The 22,271-nt window shown below is 42.4% G+C and overlaps 1 protein-coding gene across 1 annotated transcript; it reads right to left on the reverse strand.

Annotated features, from left to right (window-relative positions):
- Positions 1–308: 308 nt before the first annotated feature.
- On the reverse strand, positions 309–21,554 carry kcnj5 (potassium inwardly rectifying channel subfamily J member 5). The gene is made up of 4 exons (XM_056441627.1): positions 21,380–21,554; positions 11,376–11,448; positions 8,421–9,294; positions 309–2,683 (listed from the first exon to the last, which is right to left on the reverse strand). Exons 2-4 carry the CDS (start codon positions 11,412–11,414, stop codon positions 2,289–2,291), a joined length of 1,308 nt encoding a protein of 435 aa, XP_056297602.1. The 5' UTR covers positions 11,415–11,448; positions 21,380–21,554; the 3' UTR covers positions 309–2,288.
- Between the last annotated feature and the right edge of the window lie 717 nt (positions 21,555–22,271).

Below are 22,271 nucleotides of genomic sequence, written 5' to 3' on the forward strand. Positions count from 1 at the left end.
AGTGGATTTATATGACACACCGGGCACCAAATGTAACATCATGTTTCATTTTATGACTATGATTACTCCTGTGACTTCTGCAGCGTTTTCTCTGTCACTAGTTATTAGCCGGGCCGGCCTTCTTAATCAGTCTGCCGGCTGTTTTCTGTGATTGTGTCTTCCCGTATGTGTGTGTGTGTGTGGGTGTAATTGCAGTCGTCCCACAAAACAGATATGCTCTTAAGGCCCTGAAGACTCCAGCATCCAGTCCATGAGAAACTGTTAGTTATATGGTTTTTACAGGCTTAGAGAACGATTTACGACACAGAGTGGGTTGAGGGTGTCATCGAGATACAGCCACAGTTTAATTAATTCATTAACATTAAGACACTGAAAGGGGTGAGACAAAGTTCTCGATAGTATCCGTTACATTTGTTCTCGAGCACGCATGAAGCCGATTATGCCTCGAGCTTCAGAACAAGACAAGATAGTTTTGTGGCGATAATTAAAGGTCCTTTAAGTCTCCCTTTTATGATTTGATACGCGGCTAATCCAGTTTGCAGCTTGTGCGTCAAGACACAGTTGTTTACCCTGTCATGGCCATTAATCTGTTGTTTTGTTGTTGTCACAGTACAGCTGATACAGTGCAGCGTCACACGTGTTAAATGAAACTCTCTGATCCTCAGTTGCAAAGTTCTGTGCAAAAAATTAATTACACACTCTCATGCGATCGCTCATGCATGCACACATTATCTAACGGGAACATGTTGTTCTTTCGACCATATTATGTTTATTCCCATGAGAACACGCAAAGAGAAACAGATGACATTCCAGCAAACGAAAGACGATCTGTCGCGAAATGGCAAACGTATTGTTTCAATGGAATACATAGTAAGATGCTGACATGTTACAGTGGAAATAAATACATTGTCATTGACATTGGACAAGCATCTGTAAACAAAAATAAACACGATAACATAGAATCGGGGAGTAGGAGATTTCTTTAAAGCATCAGGAATTTATCTTTCGACAAATGATAATTGAATATTAATACATTATGTGATAACATATTGTAGAAATCTCATAATTTGCATGCCTATAAAATACCCTGCTGAAAAAACATCCGTTTTTTTTTTGGGGATATCTTTTAAATATTTAAAACCAAAAAAACAAAACCAACACAGGATACAATGAACGTTTCAATTCGCTCGTGGAGCGGTTTAAAAAAAAATATTCATGTGTATAGAAATCAAGAACATGTTCAACCGAATCATTCATAATACATTTGTTAACCTACATTTGAAAAAGCCGCTTTGAAGTCGGACCGACATGCATCAGCCGGCGGGCCGTCAGGTCAGTGTGTCACATTGTGCTTTATGTCCCAAGAAAAGGGCTTGGAATTAATGTTTGGGTTGATGCAGCGGGAAGGGGGATTCAATCTTTAACCAGTCAAAGGGTTTCCAAAAGAATCAGTCAGTAGCACAGACCGCTTTTCACCAGAACTTGTTCTGATTGTTCGTTTCAGAACCCTGAACATGATTATGTAATGAGGTACTACCTGGTTTCTTTTGGGTCAATGCTCCCAGTATGTTGGAGAGAGTAATGATGAGGGTATTTACGACAGTACAACCATGAATAGAGTGGTAACAAGTCAAATAAATTAGCTTTTTAGAGAACACGTGATTTTCTCTTGCCTTTTGCAAACTAGAAGTCTGAGGTATATCCTCTTTGCTGAATTGGGTTTCTGACACGGGATAATAACACTGCCAGAAACATGAAACGTTAATCTCCCAAAGGAAGAAAAAAAGACAACGACAAATATAATGTAAAGAACAAGGTTCCATTATCACTCAGAAGCTGCTGTTAGACACGTTAGCTGTGTTATGAGAGTGATTCTGTTCAAATGAAGCTGAATCAGCAGTTCTGGGGTATCCATAATAAGCCCGTGGTACTCTGTCATAGCTACCAGTTTGAGATCAAGTTTACGTGATACAACTTACAGCTGTTACAGCAGTAAGTGGTCGTTTCCATTATAAAAAGACAGTCTGACAACCAACCTTTTTCGTGTAGATATAGATACTGTACGTGTGTCAGTGTATGCGTACTTACGTGTCTACAAAACCAATCGATACTATAGATTGACACTCTAGTAGAGGAGTATTGCATGAGTCGGGCGCTGGAGACGGATGTCTTGTATCTCCGAGCGTTGCAATGGAACAAGCTGGCCGTTGACTAAATGAAGCGTTATATTGTCCTGTCCTCATGTCCAGTGTCTCCTGGGGTTTTAGCTGACGTGGCCGCCAATCACATCAGTCGGGCAGTCCATCGGCAAGGGGCGGATCCTCCAGAGCGGCCGCTGAGCCATTGGTCTCTCCTCTGTCACCCCCTGAATCTCTCTCCTCCTTGTCCTCATCTGGGCTGAGCGGGTCCCGTTCGGACAGGCGGTTCAGGGTGTTAAAAGTAAAAGTACTGTGCGTTTTGGGGTCGGGGGTGAGGAGCGAAAGCTGAGGCAATAGCGGCCCGGCCCGAAACTTAGCAGCTAGCTCCTTGGCGCTGCAGGTGGGGGTGTTGGTCTCGTAGATATCGTGGAAGCTGTTATAGTCGACCTCGTAGAAGCCCTTCTCCAGGGAGAGGACCGGCGTGAAGCGGTAGCCCCAAAGCACCTCGTTGTCCAGGTAGGAACTCCGCGCCTGACATGTCATCCCTGTCACAGGTATGCACATAATCAGGTCAACAAACACACACAGACACACACACACACACACACACACACACACACACACACACACACAGATGGAAAGAGGTGTGGGGAGAAAAAGAGAGAGAGAGAGTCTGCACATAATTCCTTGTTAAACAAGAACTGTAAAAATTGTGAAAGGGCCAAAACCTGCCCATTGCTTCCACCTTGGATGTGAATGCCATAATGTGTGAATGCGCCACATATCTAATAATGAGCTGTTTGGTTCATAAATTACATGTGAAATTCTCACACGGTAAAAAAAAGTGTTAATATTGTTTTCTGAGGTGTCTTTCAAGTCTTCACATTTGTAACCCAGTAATTGAAAGAGTTAAATAACTCTAACGTTAATAATGTCAATGCTGAAGGCACAACCTCCCTGTACTTGTTTTTAAACTTGTTGATTGACTGTGTTGGTAGTGTTAGATATGAAATCCCACACATTGGATATTTCTATTTTTGGAAACATGCTGGTTCGTATAGGTGCTGCAGGTGAAACGTGCAACATTGATGATGTCCGTGTGTTATTACATAGTCGTAAGCCTTTACACGTTACAGTGAGGCAGCATGCAGACTATCTGGGAACTGAAAGGGATCCACCTTAACAGAACCCAGTCGTTATTATGGTTATTAAATACATCTGTCATTAACCTACAATAAAAAATTATGCAGCAAGAAAAGCTAAACTGCAGAAAGTTAGAGGCAACAGTGAAACTCGATGGCTCTGGGTTAGATGTCTCAATGTATAAAAAGAGGCGTGTCCGTCAGTTTTATTTTTTCTTACCAAGCTATAGTGATTTGCAGGCAGTCTTGCGGGCCATAGTTAAACTCAAACGGGCCGCATCCGGCCCGCGGGCCGCTAGTTGAATAGGCCTGTTCTACAGTGTGTGTTAAGGGTGATGGAATATTGTTTAATGTGATGGTTTTATATTTTTTGTTTGGCTAAGCCTTGGGAGATCAAACAGATGACGTTGCGGTGTGAAGATCTATTAGTATCTTGTCATATTATCAAATAATGTCATGAAGGTTGTGTCACAATTCACGAGTGCGGGTGCTTTTGTCTTCATACATATTGATGTTATATAAACAGGACGCATGGCTGAGACTCTTTACAGCTACTGCTACATTATTTTGCTGATGCATTGGTAACTGTGATTATAAAAAATGCAAAAAAACAGACAGATAGTAGTCACCGGGTTGATGACTCCGAAAATGAGATCGTCATGTTTTATATAAAATATAAAATTCAGTACCACACGCTACCAGTCCCAGCTGTGGAGACACCGGTGCAGCTGTCTATTTATAAAGCATGTGTAGTCCTTTGTTTGTTTTTTACTTGTGATTTTGTATGTATTTTATTATATTTTAATGTTTAGTACTATCTGGACCTTGAGTCTGTAATAAAAGTTTGATTGATTGATTGATTGACTTCCTGAGGGATTAGATCATTCACGAATTCACAAGCCCGAAAAAATAAAATGCGCCACTTTACACAGGCTATCAGTATTTGAAGACACACTTTCCACTTTTCAGTATACCAGCAGAAGCAAAGCAAAGTAAAGTAAATGGGTCCCGCTTTCAGGAGGGAATTGGCTCTTCCCTCTTGCATCTTTTATTTTGAAACGATACCAATTTTTATGTTTAAAAATGTTGGTTGAAAAAGTGTGCTGCAGGATGCACTGTGCGTAGGAGACACTTTGTGCTGTGATATGTTCATGTGCTTCAAAACTGAACAGCAGCCATTTAAATGAAGTAGCTTTTTGTGTTGCAGAAACTGTATTTCCACAGCATGTAAACACTCAAAGAGCGAAGCACAGTGGTTCCCCAACCTTTTCTACAGGGCTCCTCTTTTGTGGACGCAAACCTTTTCTTTTCTAGACCAGAACACTTCTCAACTCCAATTAGCAAACAGGATATAAAGCACATATATATATATAAATGATGTGTGAGTGACGAAGAGGAAACCACTCTGTTACCAAACGACTTTCTCCCAACAGAATTTGCGGTGGGTTTAATAACTCTATAAAGGTTACTTACCATTTGGGTGTGTCAGTTTGGGATTTTAGTGCTAAACTGTCTTTCTGGCACACCGAAATGGAAAATGGCGCTCGTTCATATAATTAGTCACAGCTTTTCTTGAATGTCATGATGTCATTGCAGGTGTAACTGCTGCTGCCTCCTATGTAGCACTTCATACGGGCGTATAACATCCCACCTGCATCCACCTGTAGACTTCCCTGAAGGGCTTTGTGCCATTTTTTGTCATTGACAATTTTGTGTTTGAACATATCTAGCCTGTAACATATAACCATTCGATTGTAAGAGTTGTAGTTTAGGCCAAAATGTATTAATATTTGGAAAATCTAATGGTTGTAATATGACAAGGTTGTGCATTTCCTCAAAATATGAAAAAATGATTAAATCTGTTGTTACAGGCACAATTAGTAAATTATGAAACTTTTAACAAACCTTTGCAGAGAGCGTCTAAATTGCAGAGGTTATTATGACATATATATATATATACACATATATATATATGTATATGTATATATATGTATGTACAGGACTGTCTCAGAAAATTAGAATATTGTGATAAAGTTCTTTATTTTCTGTAATGCAATTAAAAAAACAAAAATTCTGGATTCATCATTCATTACAAACAAACAACTGATTGCTTATCTTTTTTTTATTCTTTTTAATATTATGGCTAAGCTCTAAAAAAAAAAAAAAAAAAAATCTAAAAACCTAAATATTTCAGAAAAAAAGATTTATAACAGCTGAGTGTTTGTCAAGGCTCAGGAAACCCTTGCAGGTGTTTCGAGTTAATTAGACAATTCAAGTTTTTTTAATTTAATAACTTACTAGTATTTTTTTTTGATATCTCTAATATTTAGAGATAGGATTTTTTTTTTTCTTTAAGCTGTGTATAATCATCAATAAATCAGAAAAAAGGCTTGCAATATTTCAGTGATTTTGTAATGAAATCAGAATTGAATGCATTTTTTTTTTTTAATTGCATTACAGAAAATAAAGAACTTCATCACAATATTCTAATTTTCTGAGACAGTCCTGTATATGTCATAATGTTTAATCATAGATCGTACATTATATATATATTTTAATTAATTCATCAATTAATATATATATACATATACTTTTTATTTGTATTTATATATATATAATGTACGGTCCATGCTCAAAGAGCATGTCCAGCTCTGGGGGATTGAAACTCATGGACATGTGTCTCTCTAACTGCATAACATTGACTAGGCCTGGTTTTTATCTCTTTGCATCAATAACAGTTTGTTCTTATTTAATTTAAAATTTGTTGGTAACAGATTATTAGCAGTTGGAGTGTACCTGTCTATTTTCATATTAACATTTTAAAATGAACCAGGCATTATTTAATATAAACATAATTTAGAAGAAAAGAGGAGACAAAGCAGCAATGAGTCTTCGGAGACACTTCAATAATGAAAACAAGGTTTGTTTTCAGGAAAAACAAACGCACACAACTGAGCCTCCGGCACAGCATCACAAACGTTTCGATAAACTGCACGGGAATCATGAAAAGTATAAGTTAACTAACGTAATAGAATAAGTCGACAACAAAAATTATATGCGGGAAATTAATTGTCTGGGTGCACAAACATCTTGATTCTCGGGATCCTCTGCTCTTTGGAGACAGCTGAAATAGAACACAGCTGATGTCTTTCCATCCAATATATTACTTACCACTTAAAATGTTTAAACAAGGGATGGTTGCGGGTATTAAAATGTACTTTCTTAGCACATTCAGAGCCACTGGGCACCAAACTGCACGTGTCAATGAATTAAAGCTTTCCATTATTTGCTGTTCTTGTTTATAAAGTAAATCAAATCAGTGTCAAATAAAAAAATAGGTTTTGCTTTCCGTGAAAGATTTGTAACTAAAAGAAGTCCAATTATTTTTTTACATGGTCAAGGGTGAATATAATGTAAATTGAGATAACTTTTCCTTTAATGATCTCTAAACATTGTGCTTTAAAATAACATCACATTTGTACGGCAATAGCCGTTAACTTAACTGAACAGGAAACCATTGATTATGTCAGAAAACCTGAGTTAAAATTCTCATTAAATTAAAAAATGTCCGGATTGGAGAAGCCACCTGCCTGTGTGTATGTCTGCCTGTGAACTCGCTGCTTGACAGAGTACGAACATGTGCATTGTTTACGTTCATAATGACACTTTTGAGGGAGTGGCTTTGGAGGAAGGCTTCAAGTTATAATTGTTCCACTTTATCACATCCTGTACATTGGCAATTGTGATTGGTTTAATGATAATATGTGGCGCCAGGCCTTTCTTTAGTGCCGTGGAAATAACTCTGGCTATACGAGGTTAGGTTCCTTTTGAAAATGAGATTTTATTGCATTGCTTTTTGTCTTTGCACTACATAATTAAATGCATCGTAGATTGTCTCTATTTGTGTATTTTTATTGGAGCAGTTAAGCTGTGCTTGCCATTAGGATGGCAGAATGTTCTTTAGCAAGTCATCATTTAGTTTGACTTTTTAGTCCAAAATGCCGTGGGAGTGCCATGGACACAAATGCTGTCAGTGATTTCCAGAGCCTGACTCACAATTATGCTTAAAACCACAGATGTGTCTCGACGGAGAAAACAACCGATGGCCGGACATTAAAGAGAAAATGATGGCAATTCACCACCCACTCATCTGTCGCTTCCAAACTCGGTGACAGCATCCACCTCGTGATTTGGCAAATCTTTTTTTCTTTTTTATAGTGAGATTTTACTCCAGGGTAGAGCAATTAATTATGGAAGCCCGTTTCCGCCACTGTGATAAAAAAATTAAGATCCTATAATTATGAGATAGTGAAGTCATAATTATGAGATAGTATCTCATAATTATGACTTACAGGATCTTAATTTTTTTATCACAGTGGCGGAAACGGGCTTCCATAGATACAGCCTTTTTAGTTTGGGGATGCAATTTTCGGAGCAGAGGCCTAAAAAAAGCTTGCTGCTTAAAGGTTGCGGTAAGAACCCTGGAGCACTTTTCAGGGCTGCTTGGCTTTTACCCATAACACGGACCAGCAGTGTGGGTAGCTATTCTTTACTCATTTTGGAATACACAATATCAAAGAAAAGTTGAAGTAGCAACAATGGAAATATGGGCTGTAGTGAGTACAGAGACACATTTGCAACGCGCTTGTGGTGTGATCAGCGTTTAGTCCCCTTCCCTTCGTTAAAGTAGAAATGTAGAAATTGTGCGGTGATGAAGAAAACAACTGCATTTCAATGTGCAAACTTCCTCCAAACATTTGTCAATAAGATCTCCATTAAAATGTACTAACTTCAAGTGAGATGATTCATTCATATTATTTATGTTTCACTTAGAGGTTATTATCTGTTGAGTTAGTCTCTCTGTCTTTCCACCCATTGCCATTTTGTCTTTTGCAATCTGCAGCACTTACAGGTACTTGCTACTGTCCTTCCTCTATGTAAAGTAATTTATCTTTCCATTTGAACCTCTTCTCTCTTTCCATCCATTTATCCATCTCCCTCTCCCTCCCACTCAGTGCACTTCCTGCCTCCGACATTTCATACATCTCTGACTCTCACTATCAATCTACCCATCATCCCTGTGTCCTCCCATTCCACCTTTCCCCCCTTCCCATTATCATCCCCCTCCAATGATTCATACCTGTGGCCTCGACCATGCCCTCAAGGATAACGACAATCTCGAATTCCTCCCTCTCCATTTGCTTCGCCGTCATCTCCCAGAACGGGCTCTTCTCGTTGATCTCGTGAGAGATGATCAGGGGCGAAACCAGGAAAAGCCGGTCGTCTCCCGTGTCGAAGCCGATGTTGATGTCGGTCTGGTTGAGCGGGATGAACTCGCCCTCCTTGGTCTGCTGCGAGCGGATCAGCTTCGCTCGGATCGACGCCTCCACGATGTGAGAGTTCCTCAGATCTCCCACCCGAAACATCAGGCACATCTTGTTGTCTCGCACCGATATGACGGCCTTGTGCGAGAACATGAGGGTCTCGGCGCGGTTCTTTGGCTGTGAGATCTTGACAAACATGCAGCCCACCATCATGGCGTTCACGATGGAACCCAAGATGGCCTGCACCAGAAGCAGAATGATACCCTCTGGGCATTTCTCTGTGATCACACGATAACCGTAACCAATGGTGGTCTCCGTTTCAATGGAGAAGAGGAAGGCCGAGACAAAGCTGTTGAGGTTCTCCACACAGGGGGTCCAGCCCTCCTCATCAGCGTGCACCAGATCCCCACGGATGAGCGCTATCAGCCACCACAGAAAGCCAAAGAATAGCCAGTTGACTATATAGACAAAGGTGAAAATGAAGAGACTAAGACGCCAGCGTAGGTCCACCAGCGTCGTGAACAAGTCACTGAGGTATCGGTAAGTCTCTTGCACGTTTCCGTGATGAACGTTGCACTTGCCGTTCTTCTGCACGTATCGTTGACGCTGCTTCTTCGCCGGGTCAGAAATCAGGTGCGTTCGCTCAGTCGAGATCTGAGCCTCCCGCAAGTGTTTAGGAAGCTTCTTCACCTAGAGGAAAGATCAAGAGAGAGAGAGAGAGAGGGATATTGGAAGGAGAGTGTAAGAGAAGAGAGAACAGTCACAATGTAGTTTTTTCTCCACATGGGTGTACTTTATTGTCGTTACTTTCTTCAGATTTCTTTTCATTCATATTTTTCTTCGAACGCTTTATTGAGTTTGGAATGGAGGTGTTAACCTTTGTAATGAGATTTCTCTTTCAGCCTTTGCAAAGCCACACCGCTCTGAGCTTCTGGCATGGAGGGAGATAACATTACCGACCGTTATAAAGTCACCGCTCCGTGCCACTCTGCAATGACATCGTAGGTGTCAGTGTACGCACACATATAGAGGGAGTAAGAGAGAGCGAGGACACAACAAGGACACAAGGACACCCAGGTCTTTGTCTATGTTGGCCCAGCTCCAGCGAGGCGATCTGGCTCCACAGCTGTGCCCTGCCTGCCTCCCCGTCCCCTGTGTTCCCTCCCCTCGCACCCCATGGGACATTGGCAGGCTTGGATAGGAATAGATCCTCCATCCTCCCCCAATGGACCCTTATGGCATCCTCAAAAAGATTGGCATATGCCTTGGCACACATATTGTGCTTATCTGGAAACCGTCTTTCATGCACATAGATGTAGAATCTATGCACATAGGATTTGTAGTATTATCTGTTTTAGAACATTTAGGGTGACGATAAAGAAAGTCTTTCACACGGCTTGGCATTGAAGTCGTGCAGGGGGCACTTGAGACATGGATCCAGACCGACAGCATGACACACACTTCTAGGAGGACACCGTTTCAAACACACCAAGGACATTTGGCAGCACGTTGACACTTTCCAATCTGAGTTGATAATTGAAATGCATTGTGTCGAGGCAAGAAAACAGCTCCGGTGCCCCCTGAATCCCTGACACCTTGGGTTCCATCTCTCTCGAGAGTCATGTTCACATCACCAGATAAGCTACGTCCTATTGTGGTTACAGTGGCGGCTCTTCTGCTCAATCACAAAGACGGACAGAGCTGGGGAAGGACATCTAAGGCATTACAATACCCGTTGGTCCATTTGATTGCGGGGCCTGGGCAATAATGTCAACCAGACAGCTTTATTCAGGGCGGTTTCTTGCCGATGTCAGGTGCTGTTTTTACTGCTGTCCTGTACACCCGGTCAGGCATGCATGTGCAGTATTGAGTTTTCAGATATTGATCTGAAGGGATCCCTGTTTAAGGAACATTTTGACAAAGAAGAATTGAAACACAAAGCTTTACATTGACCGGCATTGCAATTATCAGCTTGATGACAAGTCTTTCACGAGAAGTCAATGGGCTTCCTTTATCCCAACTATAATCAGGGATATTGGATCAATTTAAAGATTCAGAACACAATCAGTCGACCATTTCTTAGAGTGACACTTTTTACTGACAACTTCAGTTAATGTACACAGTTGTTGTCTTTTTTAATAGTTCTTAATCCCTACTTCACTCATTTTAAATGACAGACAGACAGCTGAAATAGGCCCATTCATGTCCACACGTTGGGGTTTGACTAATTTAGTGATGGATGAAGCTGTCACTAGGAATGCCACCTAATCTTTGGCCTTTGTAGTCGATACGCTATGTGAGGGTGATGGTCGATAAACAAATCCATTAGTTCTCTTTTCGTGGCAGGAGTAAATGGTGGGTGTTTTCTTTCTTTGAGCCTTTGTGGCTGCGCTTGGTTAGACAGCATAAGCTCCAATCAGCTGGGGAATCAGGATATAAAACCAGTGCAACCACAGCATCAATTATTGGGAGGAGGGAAGGTTTCTCTTCCTCATTTCTATCTCTCCACTGCCAAGTCAACTGAGCTATATGAACATGAACTAAAGTAGCAGGTTATGTTACTCTATATGGAACCTGATCCATAATCTGCATTGTTTATTTAATCTATAAAGTATACAACATATATAGTAAATGAAACTGATTTTGTATCCTCTTCATTCCCATTACTCTGGGAAGTAATCAGGCTGGTTTCCTTTCTCTTACATTCTGTCTACCTGTGAAATCGTAGTGATCAGTACTGTGTTTGACCAGCAGAGGATGTGAGTCTTTACCTGTGCAGGTGTGACCCCTATCTCCATGTTGTGGTCCATGAGGATTCGAGAATCCTCAACTGAAGCTCATCGCCTGTAAGAGATAAGAGAGTATGGTAGTCAATTGAATTTGGGCAGCACATTGAGCTTCAGTTAATTGACCGTCATCATAATATACTAATACTAGAACGGGCACTCGGTAGAGCGCATACCTTCGCATATCACAAGATTGGGCATTGAATTATGAACATTTTGGCATTAGTTGCATGCCAATTGGACAAACATGTATCGTGCTATGGTAGAAAAAAGATTTTGACCTTTCCATGACCTTGACCTTGACCTTTGACCCGATTGATCCCAAAATCTAATCAACTGGTCCCCGGATAATAAACAATCATCCCACCAAATTGCATGCGATTCAGTTCAATACTTTTTGAGTTTTGCGAATAACACGCATACAAATAAATAAATAAATAAATAAATACACGGCGATCAAAACATAATCTTCCGGCATTTTCAATGCGAAGGTAATAACCGAGAGTATAGATTCAAACTGCAGTGTCCTCAGAGCAGGCATGTTTCCAAGCTTGATCCATTAGGCCTTTCAACCCTTCAACGATCTGAATTCAACATCCTCTTTGAAAAATAAATACATTAGGCCTCACTAACTATATTGCGTTGATGTACAGTCCAACTCCCTCAGGGTTATTTTTATCTACCTGTCATTTAAATTGCTTCAATTTGTCAATATATCAATATTTGCCAGCCGGTGTAATTAATCCACGAGGGTAGTTGGAACTATGAGCTTTAATGTCAAATGTCAAATCTTTAATCGAATAGGATGTTGATAGTTTTATTGGATGTGCATCTTGTCTAAATAGCATATGTGTGTGGAAGCTCTTCAAAATGTACACGCCTCTAATCAGTGAAAATGTGCACAATCCAACATAGCACGAATTTATGAATTATAATCATATGCAAGACAATTAAATCTGAAGATTATTGATTGCTGGGACTACAGCACAGTTCTCTCACAGCCGTAATATGGAGTCTGCGTTGATGGTTTTACTTTCAAAAACATTATCATCACTAAATTCTACCTACAGATTATAACCCTTATTCTATATGCATTTTACTTTCATTCATCAACAGGAACCAATGCCAGATCAATCCAACTTCCAAAGTTCAACTGACTGACCACAGTAATGTTAATATATTTTGAGGACCCATCAATCAAATTGGCGGAATTACATTTTTTAGCCCACTAGAAGCATGATGGCTCGAGTGATGACCATTTGGATGGTCCACCACTTAGGTCCAGAATGGGATGTTTTGACAATTATCATATGGATGACCATGACATTTTGCACAGGTTGGTGATTGAATTATGATATGGATTGACATTTCCTCAGGTTCAATCATTGGGTCAAGAGTTCTGTTAATTCAACACTTATAACCAGTGTTGCCAGGTCCGCGGTTTTCCCGCGGAATTGGACTACTTTTGAAGTGTTGCCGCGGGTTGAATATTTTTGTCCGCTGGTTCGGGTAGACCTATTTTGCATGCAAATTACATGAATATCTTTAAATAAAAATCCATATTTAAAATGAAATAATTTATTTATACCCAAATCCTACCAAACTGACTCCAGATCAGTACGTACACGCCGACACATCCGCGCACACAGTTGAGCAAACTCTCACTAGCACCCCCAGACAAGCTAATTCCATTTAGATGTTGTATTAATGAAATGTACTTGCTCTGTACATCCTCAATAAAGCATTTACAAATACAAAAATAATTGGACGATAAAAGAGCAGCAATTTCACTGCTGGAAGACCCAAGGAAGGGGTTAGCTGGTAACTTCACATGGGACATCATGACTCAGCTCAGTGTTTCTAACTGTGTCATCTTCTCTTTTGGGAAAGTGGCCTCAAAACTGACGTCATCGTCATTAGCTTCAACTGTACTTTACGTTTAATGCTAATTGTTAATAAGGCCGATGGTGAACATGGTAGGCCTTCATATCGAATCTACTAAATATCAACATGCTGGCATAGTGAGTATGTGAGCTCAAAAAAAGCCACGACACACTTCAGATCAGAGGCATTCATTACTCTCTTCATCAGCTGGAGACAACAAAATATTACTGTCAAAGAATCCAGTCTCCCCTTGTACTTTAGATTCAATCTACTATAAACTGAGTGTCCATTCTTTGTGGTTGTTTCTAGCTCCCCTGTAGCGACTAGGTGAAGCGCTGATGTGTGATGTGATTTATAAAGTAAGTATTTCTCTGCTCCCCAAAAACGGGTATTTTTAAACATCTGCTGTGTGAGGTCCAACGTGACAGGAAGAAGTAGAAAAGGAACACTTTGAACGTCTGCTCGCTGAACGTCTGGCACTGTTGTGGTTATAGAGAGGGGATGGAGGGGGGTTGAGTGTGCGGGGCGAAACCTCAGATAAAGCCCTAATTTTAGCAGTAATCTTACAACACCCCACAAGAGGCAATCAACTCATAGAGCCCCCCGGGTGTCGTTTAGAAATCGACTACTTTTAATTGACTGAAAGAACAAGGGAAACACAGCGCCTCGTGACCAGCCGAGCAAAAGAACACGGGTGAATTACTTTTGCCCGCGGTTCCTGACCTTAGCAACATCTGACATTTCTCTGTCATCCGCCTTTGATGTTACTCTATTTGATCGCTGACAAGCGAGCAGGGAATGCAAAGGCGGGCCGCGGAAAAAAAAGTGAGAGGACCGCGTCACGAATCAGATCCACACAGGAATGCAGTGTTGACATTGATGGTCCAAAGCAAAGGGCAGATGGACGTGACAGGCATCTGAGCGGGGGGAAAAGACAGACGGACAGTGGAGGCACGGGACACACACACACACACACACACACACACACACACAAACAAAGAGCTTTTGAAAAACCTTGCTGAATACATTAAAAGGGTTGCAAGCAAGGTCTCATTTTAGGTTCTCTCATGAATTAAACATGGCTCTCAGGAGATTTGTGAACTCCAGACCTGTGTGTATTTCCAGCGAGGCTCCGATTGCGGCGTCTGTTAGCTGCTGCCGTTCTCAACAAGCCCAAATGAGAGGTGTTTGAACATGGATACCAGCCTGGGTGTTTTATCTCAGCGCTTTGAGAGGGTAACAAGCATTTATCTTGTTACCGGGAGAGTGACAGGATGCTTTGGCTGAATTGTGTTTGTGTCCTGATAACAAGAGCACTCATCCGTTGTGCTTAAAGTCAAGGGGTACAAGTAAAAGAGGGAACCTGCTTCCTCAGGGATACCTAGAGGACATATATTTCCCTTATTCGCTGACGCCACCCGCCGTAAACAATAATCTGCACAGAGCACAATAAAGTGTCTCTTTTCTTTCTAACCCTCAGCAAGCGCTATAATGTTCGCCCGTGGCCTCGCTTCATGATTCAATTTTCTACATTTCGGGGAACTTCAGAAACTTGCCTTGTCAGCTGTGCGTGTAGTTCTGAAAGTTAAGAATTGGCTCGGAACTGAACAAAGCAAGGTCTTTTTTTTATACCAATACTAATCACCGGTCCAATAAAGCTCCGGCAACAGATTAATTGCCTGAATTATAATTCTCACTTGATCAACAGAATTGTAAACAGTTTTGGTCCCCGGTATATGGAAGCAATCAATTTAGTCCTTCTCATCTTTGGAAGAACACTGTATTCTGATTTAGGTTTGCAGAGACGTGCTTGTTTTGCAAATCCGGGACCCTGAGAGTGCTTCATGTGCAAAACGTGAACTTTCCAGGATAAGAAAACTGAGCTGTATTCTTTTTAATATATTGAAGGGTTTCTGAAATATATGTGTGTGTATATATATATAGATATATATATATAACATACATCTTAGTAACCCTTCTATATAGACCAGGCTCTGGCCTGACAATGGTGTTTTCCCTCTTCATCTTTTATGTCGTAAAAAGACCTTTGAGCATGATGGGGTTAAAAAGGACATTTATTGCAATCTCAGCAGAATCCCGAAGTTTACATTACAGATGTGGCCCTCGGTGGGCACTCATCCATAGATTTTAAAGTCATATCTTGCAGTTTTCTGTCGGTCCATCAAATACAGCGCTGACACCGGGGAGACAGAACAAAATAGTAAAAATAAGACTGAAAAGTGGAGAGAGGAACGAAAGACACAAGTTTAGCTCTGCTGCAACCTTTAACCCTTCTGTTGCCTTAGGGTCAATTTGACCCCATTCAATGTTTAACCCTCCTGTTACCTTTATATTTACTGACATATTTGACCCTTGGGGTCAATTTGACCCCAGCAATTAAAACCTCCAGAAAATTATTAGAATTAATATTGTTTTCCAAGTTTAAGTGTGAGGTACTTTATGTTTGTTTGTTGACTACCTAAATAGCCCTTTAAATATATAAAAAAGTTGATATTTCTTATATGTTTGACACAGTGAAAAACAGCCTGGGGTCAAATTGACCCGAAAGAACACCGACATTTAACATTGAATGGGGTCAAATTGAACCTAAGGTAACAGGACAGGAGGGTTAAGAGTATTTAAACAGCAACTATATTTACTATAGAATCACTGCATCTAATGGATATCCACGCTCGCACAGTCGTTGCAGCATATCTGCTGTCTCTGCTGCTCAACCATGGGAGCACGAGAACTTTCTCTTTCCTTGAGTCCATAGTTCTCCGTCACACCTCCCCTTGAGTGAAAGCAAAGAGTCAGGGTTACCGGGCCTGTCGTGATTATGTTTCCGGGCTAAGATTGGCCCATGAAATAACATGGCTTCATCTCTATCTGCACTCACTTATGACACTTTGAGGTCATACCGGTCAAATGACTAAAAACGTCCCCAGCTAGTTTGGCTCCAGGCCCAGTAAACACACACACTCATGCACACACACACACACACACACACACAACCTTCATCCCATCACTCCCTTCCATTTTCCGATAATGCCCGATAGTGAGCTGAGTGTATCCAGTTGTGTCCTTCTAGTGGATGACCTTCTCTGGAGTGACACTGCTGCACCGAGACGTTCGACTCACACTGGAGCAACAATCTCTCTAATGATATGTCCGTCTCTCTCTCTCTCTCTCTCTCTCTCTCTCTCTGACTCTCATCTTTTTCTCTTGCGGTCCCACATTTAGTCTACTTCGAAGTAACTTTTGCACACCTATTTTTTAAAAAGAAGGAAAAAAAGAATAAAGTTCATCAAGACGAGAGAATAGCTATTTTTTTCAGATCTGCCTCAATACTTCAATTATAATTTGTCTTTTCTTTTGACAGCAACAATTTCCCATTGCTGCTGAGTTGCGCCTGGATGGGATTAAAACCCAACACCTACCGGAGCCAAATAACACCCTCTTCAACCACGCTGGCCTGGAGAGTGAGACATGTCATGGAAAGAGACAGAGGGAGAGACACGAGATGTGTGAGGTTGGCTGGCTGGACATGCTCCCCGACACCCTGTTTCTTCTTATCAGGCGTTTCTGTCAGGCTCTTGATGTAAACTTCTCCCTTCGATACCAGATTCTACGACACTTCACTTTCTCAAAGGGCAATGGTGAATAAAAGGACTAGTTTTTAATGGGAGGTAAGTATGTGGAGATGAGGATAATAACAGGTGCTCAGCATTAAATACATCATTTCACAATGAGGATATCACAAACTGATTCGCTAATGGATCCTCGTGCAACGTGCTTCATTAATCCTCTGCCTCACCCCACTGTAGAGGACAGGAGGATGAGGAGGATGACGGGGATGTGAGGCCACGGGTGTAGCCGGGCGGGGCTGCGGAGCAAGGCAGCAGAGCAAGGCAGCGCACGGCGAATGCTGGCGGAGCCAAAGGTCAAATGGTCCTGATTGGAATTCCTGACACGCTTCGCTGTGTCCCTGTGCCTCGGAGAAGTCTCCTTCTCGATAGCCATCGCGCGTACATACCGAGACGCAGTGAGAGTAGATTGCGACCTCATTTGGCCGCAACGGTGAAACAAACTATGCCCGGTGCGTTTTTGGATTACCAGGGTGTCAAATACAAATACTTCATCACAGCCGTCGGCGCCGGATGCCGACGCCGAAGGTATCAGTGTGAGACACACGTGGCTTTTTCAAGCGCCACCCCGGAGTGTCGCAGGACTTTCAATAAGGAGACCCGAGTTTGTGTTACAGAGTATTGTTGAGTTGTTATTTATCGGTGATGTTTGTGAGCTGTTTTCCATACTTCCATTGTGCACTTATTTAAAGCTCAGCCATGATGTTTTCCATAACCTACACAGAGAAAAATGAAGATGCCATCTGGAAACCGAAAATGGTGCTTCAGAGTAATCTCATAAAATAACTAATTCTTCAAATAACCTTTAACGGTATCTCAAAGAACCGTAATTTTTTTTTCTTTAAGGCACCATTTCCAAATGGTTCTTCAGTAGGTGATGGTTCTTCATATAACCACAAAGCCTTTTAAAGAACTATTTAAGAACCATTATCATTCTGTGTGTAGTTGCCTGAACCTAAGCAAGGACTTTCTATTTTAAGGTTCACATTTAACCACATGTTTACCCTGACTGTGCCCTGGGCTACCCAGTGGGATAGAAAGTACCTCCAAGGGGTCTGATGACTCAGTCAGTAACGTGGTGGCTTAAGATTCCCTTGCCGGCCGTAGACGATGGATTTCATGAAGCAAGTCGTTGTTGAAAAAAGTGCTCAGCGAGTATATATATTTTTTAAATACAAAGAAGAAGCATGTCAGATACAAAAACACGTATGCTGTCATGTTACAGGCCTTATTAAGCATCCTGTCTTTCTCTCTGCTGTCGGTGTTAACAAGCTGCACATTTACCGGGATGTGCTTCCCCTGGGTGACGGATGCTCACGCTTCAAAGGTGCTTAACGTGGTGGAGACCTGAATGTGTTTGCTAACTACATCTGAATGATACTACAGTGATAAACAACAACACTTTTTTTCTCAAAATGCTCAACATGGAGTACATGCATGTACTGAATGTCCTCCTTTTGCATTGCACATGATGCTGAATTGTCCTTGGCCCATGTCAATCGGCTTTCATCTAGCAGAGCTGCCAGTGTGTCTGTGCATCAACGTCATGACATCATACTGGGCCAAATGGGCATTTGTTACTGGCCAATTAAAAGAGACTGGTTGTCTGTTTTTTTCAATTTTTTAAAATACATCCAAATCACAAGGCATGTATGGCATGTGATGCTAAAAGACTGTATGAATACAGGGGCCCTGTAACTCAATAGCATTTACTCTCATGTGATTCAGTTAAACTGGCCTGACCTGATTGCTTATCATCTGGACACAAGACATCAATACATCTCTGCCATGCTTTACAAAGGGGGTCCTCATAAATAGTATGAGGGATCATCCCTGATTCAAAACCACTGGTTGAGCCCCAGTGGCTTAGCCAGGAGCAGCAGACATTGTGAAACGTCCATTTCATTCCACATAACCCGCTGCAGACAGGAGCGAATAATAATGAGCCATTCCGAAGATTCTTGAGAGCCAGTTTACCTTCGACACGGGCTGTATTACTGGAATGCATTACCCCAGTTGCAATGTGTTACAGTCCTTCTGGTTAGCAGGCAGGTTTTGCTGAATGAATGGAATTCCTTCCAAATCACCTGAAAGGTAGTAACGAGCTGACGAACTCTAAGAGCATTTCAACTTGCCACAAAAGGTGTGTTTTTGTTGCCTTTTGCATTTTTGTGTGTTTTTGCTGCGTGTGGACGGCCTCTTGTTGGCCGTTACGTCTTTATGTGCGACAGGGCCGTGGGAGAAATACGAGCGTTGTAAAGTCATCGTCCAATCGGTGAGGAGGACGCTCCATAAATCTGTAGCCAAAGCATCGCAGGTGACTCTTTAAAATACAGTAGACGCGTTGAGCTTGAATTTGCATCTGTTACAGATTTATGAGGTCATGAAGGGATTTTCCTTGGGGGAGAACACGATTCTGGATGAAATATTCTGCTGTTTTTCTGTTCCATGCAAATACCAAGAGGCCTGTAGTCATATACAACTCAAACAGTGCAAAGGCGGTGCTCTTTAAAATGATGCACAAAGCTATTTTTCAAAGATGGATGTACATCCGAACTAAAATATACATGTAGTGTTGCATAAATTACATATCTTCACATTTATCGGCAGACCTGCAGGAAAGATACTGTATTTTTATGCAGTACTCTGACATGCACACACACGGGCACTAAATACAACAAAAATAATTCACGCCCGACTAAGCTCTTGACACAAATGCACCGCTGCGATATTGCAGAGCGTGGATGTGCTTGAAGAACACGGCTCTCTCTGCATCCCCCTAGAGAAACACAGTCTTGACTAAATAAACAGATCCAATTAATTATTCACACTGTCTTGCCTTTTGAGACTCTCCTTCGATGCTGCGTGGCATTTCGGCCTGCCCTTTGACCTCCTTTTGTCCACTTGTCAGTGAAATCGGCACGCGGGGTAATAAACGAGCGGGGGGGGGGGGGGGGGGCGAGGTACACGACGTTGAGTTGCGGCTACAATGATGCGCTGATAATAGGGTCAGAAGACCATCCGTCAGGAAACATTACATCTCAGCAGTTCACACTTCTCCCCCTATACACTCTCAGCCAATCACGGATCAACCAGCTGCGGGCAGGGTCGTGGTGTAGGTTACAGTCATAGAAGCAGCAACTATAGGCACGTTTTGCTGCAATGCCACTTAAATTGCCTCTCTGTGAGGCCTGGGCTCCGGGGGGCTTGAGTTGGCGTGTGGGTAATGAAGAGAGGAGAGATGACTTGCACTCATTGTTCCTCCACAGTGAGCCGGATAAGATATATATATATATATTTAAAAAAAATGATGATTGAGTTCAATCAATCATCATTTTTTCCCGCTATCTTAGCATTCCCAGAACCAGGAGCTTTGTGGACACTTGATTCATGTTGCTATGAAGCCCCACTGCATTGTCATCAAAGTTTCCCAGCGACAGCTCTCCAGATGTGCGTCCTGCGGAGAGCGCTGAACTGGGGGGGGGGGGGGTGGAGGATATAGTGGTGTCCATCAGACATTAAAAAGCAAGCTGCCCTAATCCTCAGCAGAGAGCGTCTCAACGGGAATCAATAGCCAATGATTTCCTCTCAAAGCCTTCGGCGGAGCCCACGATATTCATAAACTGCCAGCAGCCATCACTGCATCGCAAACACTCGCTTCGCCTCCTGGTTGTATTGAAGGCGCAGGAACGCGTCTGTGGAACGACACCCCCTCCTCCACACACACACACACACACACACGCACACACACACACACACACACACACACTTACTGTAACACACACACAGAGATGCACAATGAGCCCATGTTTGCTCCTTCTGCTGCGCTTGTAAAACTCCTGCATCGCACTGAGAGAACTACACGAGTAAACAGCAGAAGCGTTCACAGGCTCCTCTCTGCTTGCGTCAGAGAAATCCATTGGTTCTTTTTCATTCGCCGCCCCCCCCCTGACGCGAGGACAAGCAGATGCACGGCGATAATCTACATGTATCTCCGCGGTGACATGAGATGAACGAGGCGAGATTTCATGATAGCGGCTGTGTCTGATGGAGGAGGGTAATCCGGCCACTTTCCCCATCATCACTTTCCCCTTTCCTGCTCTCTAGCTCTTGAAAGTATCTCGCATTGTCTCACATCTTCTCCTGCTGCCTGTCCTGGTTGTTCCTGTTTCAAGCTATCTGACTCGTAGTTTTCTGCTCCCACCCACCCCCTTCACTTCGAGTAATGCACGCTTTGTATTTGGGAAACCACTCCAGATGGGATTTGTGGCTGTGCAATGAAACACATAATGCAATCCCAGCATGCGATGCCATGCCCAGACACAGCTCCCTGGACGTGGAGCTATGGTCGTACCATGCATCAGCGGCTCCGAAAACCTCCCATTTCCTCTCCCGTGCCTTCATTCTCTCCGTCTCCTCCTCTGTTTTTTTTTACATCAGCGAACACACAAAGCCTACCTTCAGGTCTCTGCAGGAGTTTCTGGCAGGCTCCCTTTGTGGCATTTCACAGCTGCTCTTCTCCCCAGGACTGCGCACTCCTTCCCTGGCTTTGTTCAATCAACAACAGCCCTCCTGCCTCTCTCCTGCCACCCAGCTCCTTCTGCTTCTGCACTGCTCTCAGGCTACTCCTGTGTGAGAGGGGTGTCTGTCTGTGCTATTTGTGTGTGTGTATCTGAGAGGAAGAGGGAGAGAGAGAGAGAGAGAGAGGCAGTCAGAGTGGGTGAGGGATGAGATGGTGAGGATGGAAATGTGCATGTGTGTGTGCTCTCTCTTCAATGATCCTCTCTTCCCACTTCCACACATAGATTCTACCTCTTGTCTCTCAGGATTTGTCCTTCATAAGAGAGAGTGTGTGTGTGTGTGCGTGTGTGTGTGCATGTTTGTGAGAGAAAATATAAACCTTCTGTGCATTGCAGTTGGATGGGAAAAGACAGAAAAGCGTGTGTGTGTGTGTGTGTCGGTGCATGCATGTTGAGGAGGGGAGACAGGGATGTGTGTATAATCACCTACTGTAAAATTACAGGTGAAAAGAATGAAAAGAATGCCCTCCCGGTTTGAGAGATATAAAGTAGAAGCAGATTTTTGAGGAAAAAAAATGCAAAAAAACCACAGAGCAAGAGAAAGAATGAACAAGAGGGGAAACAATATTGTAGCGACCCTGGGTCAGGAACGCTACGAGACGTAGATGGCTTATAGGGTGTTTATTCAAGGAACATAGAACAAGCTACTGTTGGCCGTAGCCTACGCCAAAACCACAGCAAAACGCCGTGAAAACCTCCAAACCAGCTTCACGTCTGCTCCGGGTCATAGCTCTGCCCCGAACGAGTCGTAACACAACAACACACACACA

Source organism: Pseudoliparis swirei, chromosome 20 (assembly GCF_029220125.1).
Source record: "Pseudoliparis swirei isolate HS2019 ecotype Mariana Trench chromosome 20, NWPU_hadal_v1, whole genome shotgun sequence".
Taxonomy (NCBI): domain Eukaryota; kingdom Metazoa; phylum Chordata; class Actinopteri; order Perciformes; family Liparidae; genus Pseudoliparis; species Pseudoliparis swirei.

Coding starts and splice junctions, on each gene's coding strand:
- kcnj5 (XM_056441627.1), bottom strand. CDS start 11,414: ATGGACCACAACATGGAGATAGGGGTCACACCTGCACAG. Junction 9,295..11,375: donor TAGGGGTCACACCTGCACAG/GTAAAGACTCAC, acceptor TCTTTCCTCTAG/GTGAAGAAGCTTCCTAAACA. Junction 2,684..8,420: donor GGGCATGGTCGAGGCCACAG/GTATGAATCATT, acceptor TACCTGTGACAG/GGATGACATGTCAGGCGCGG.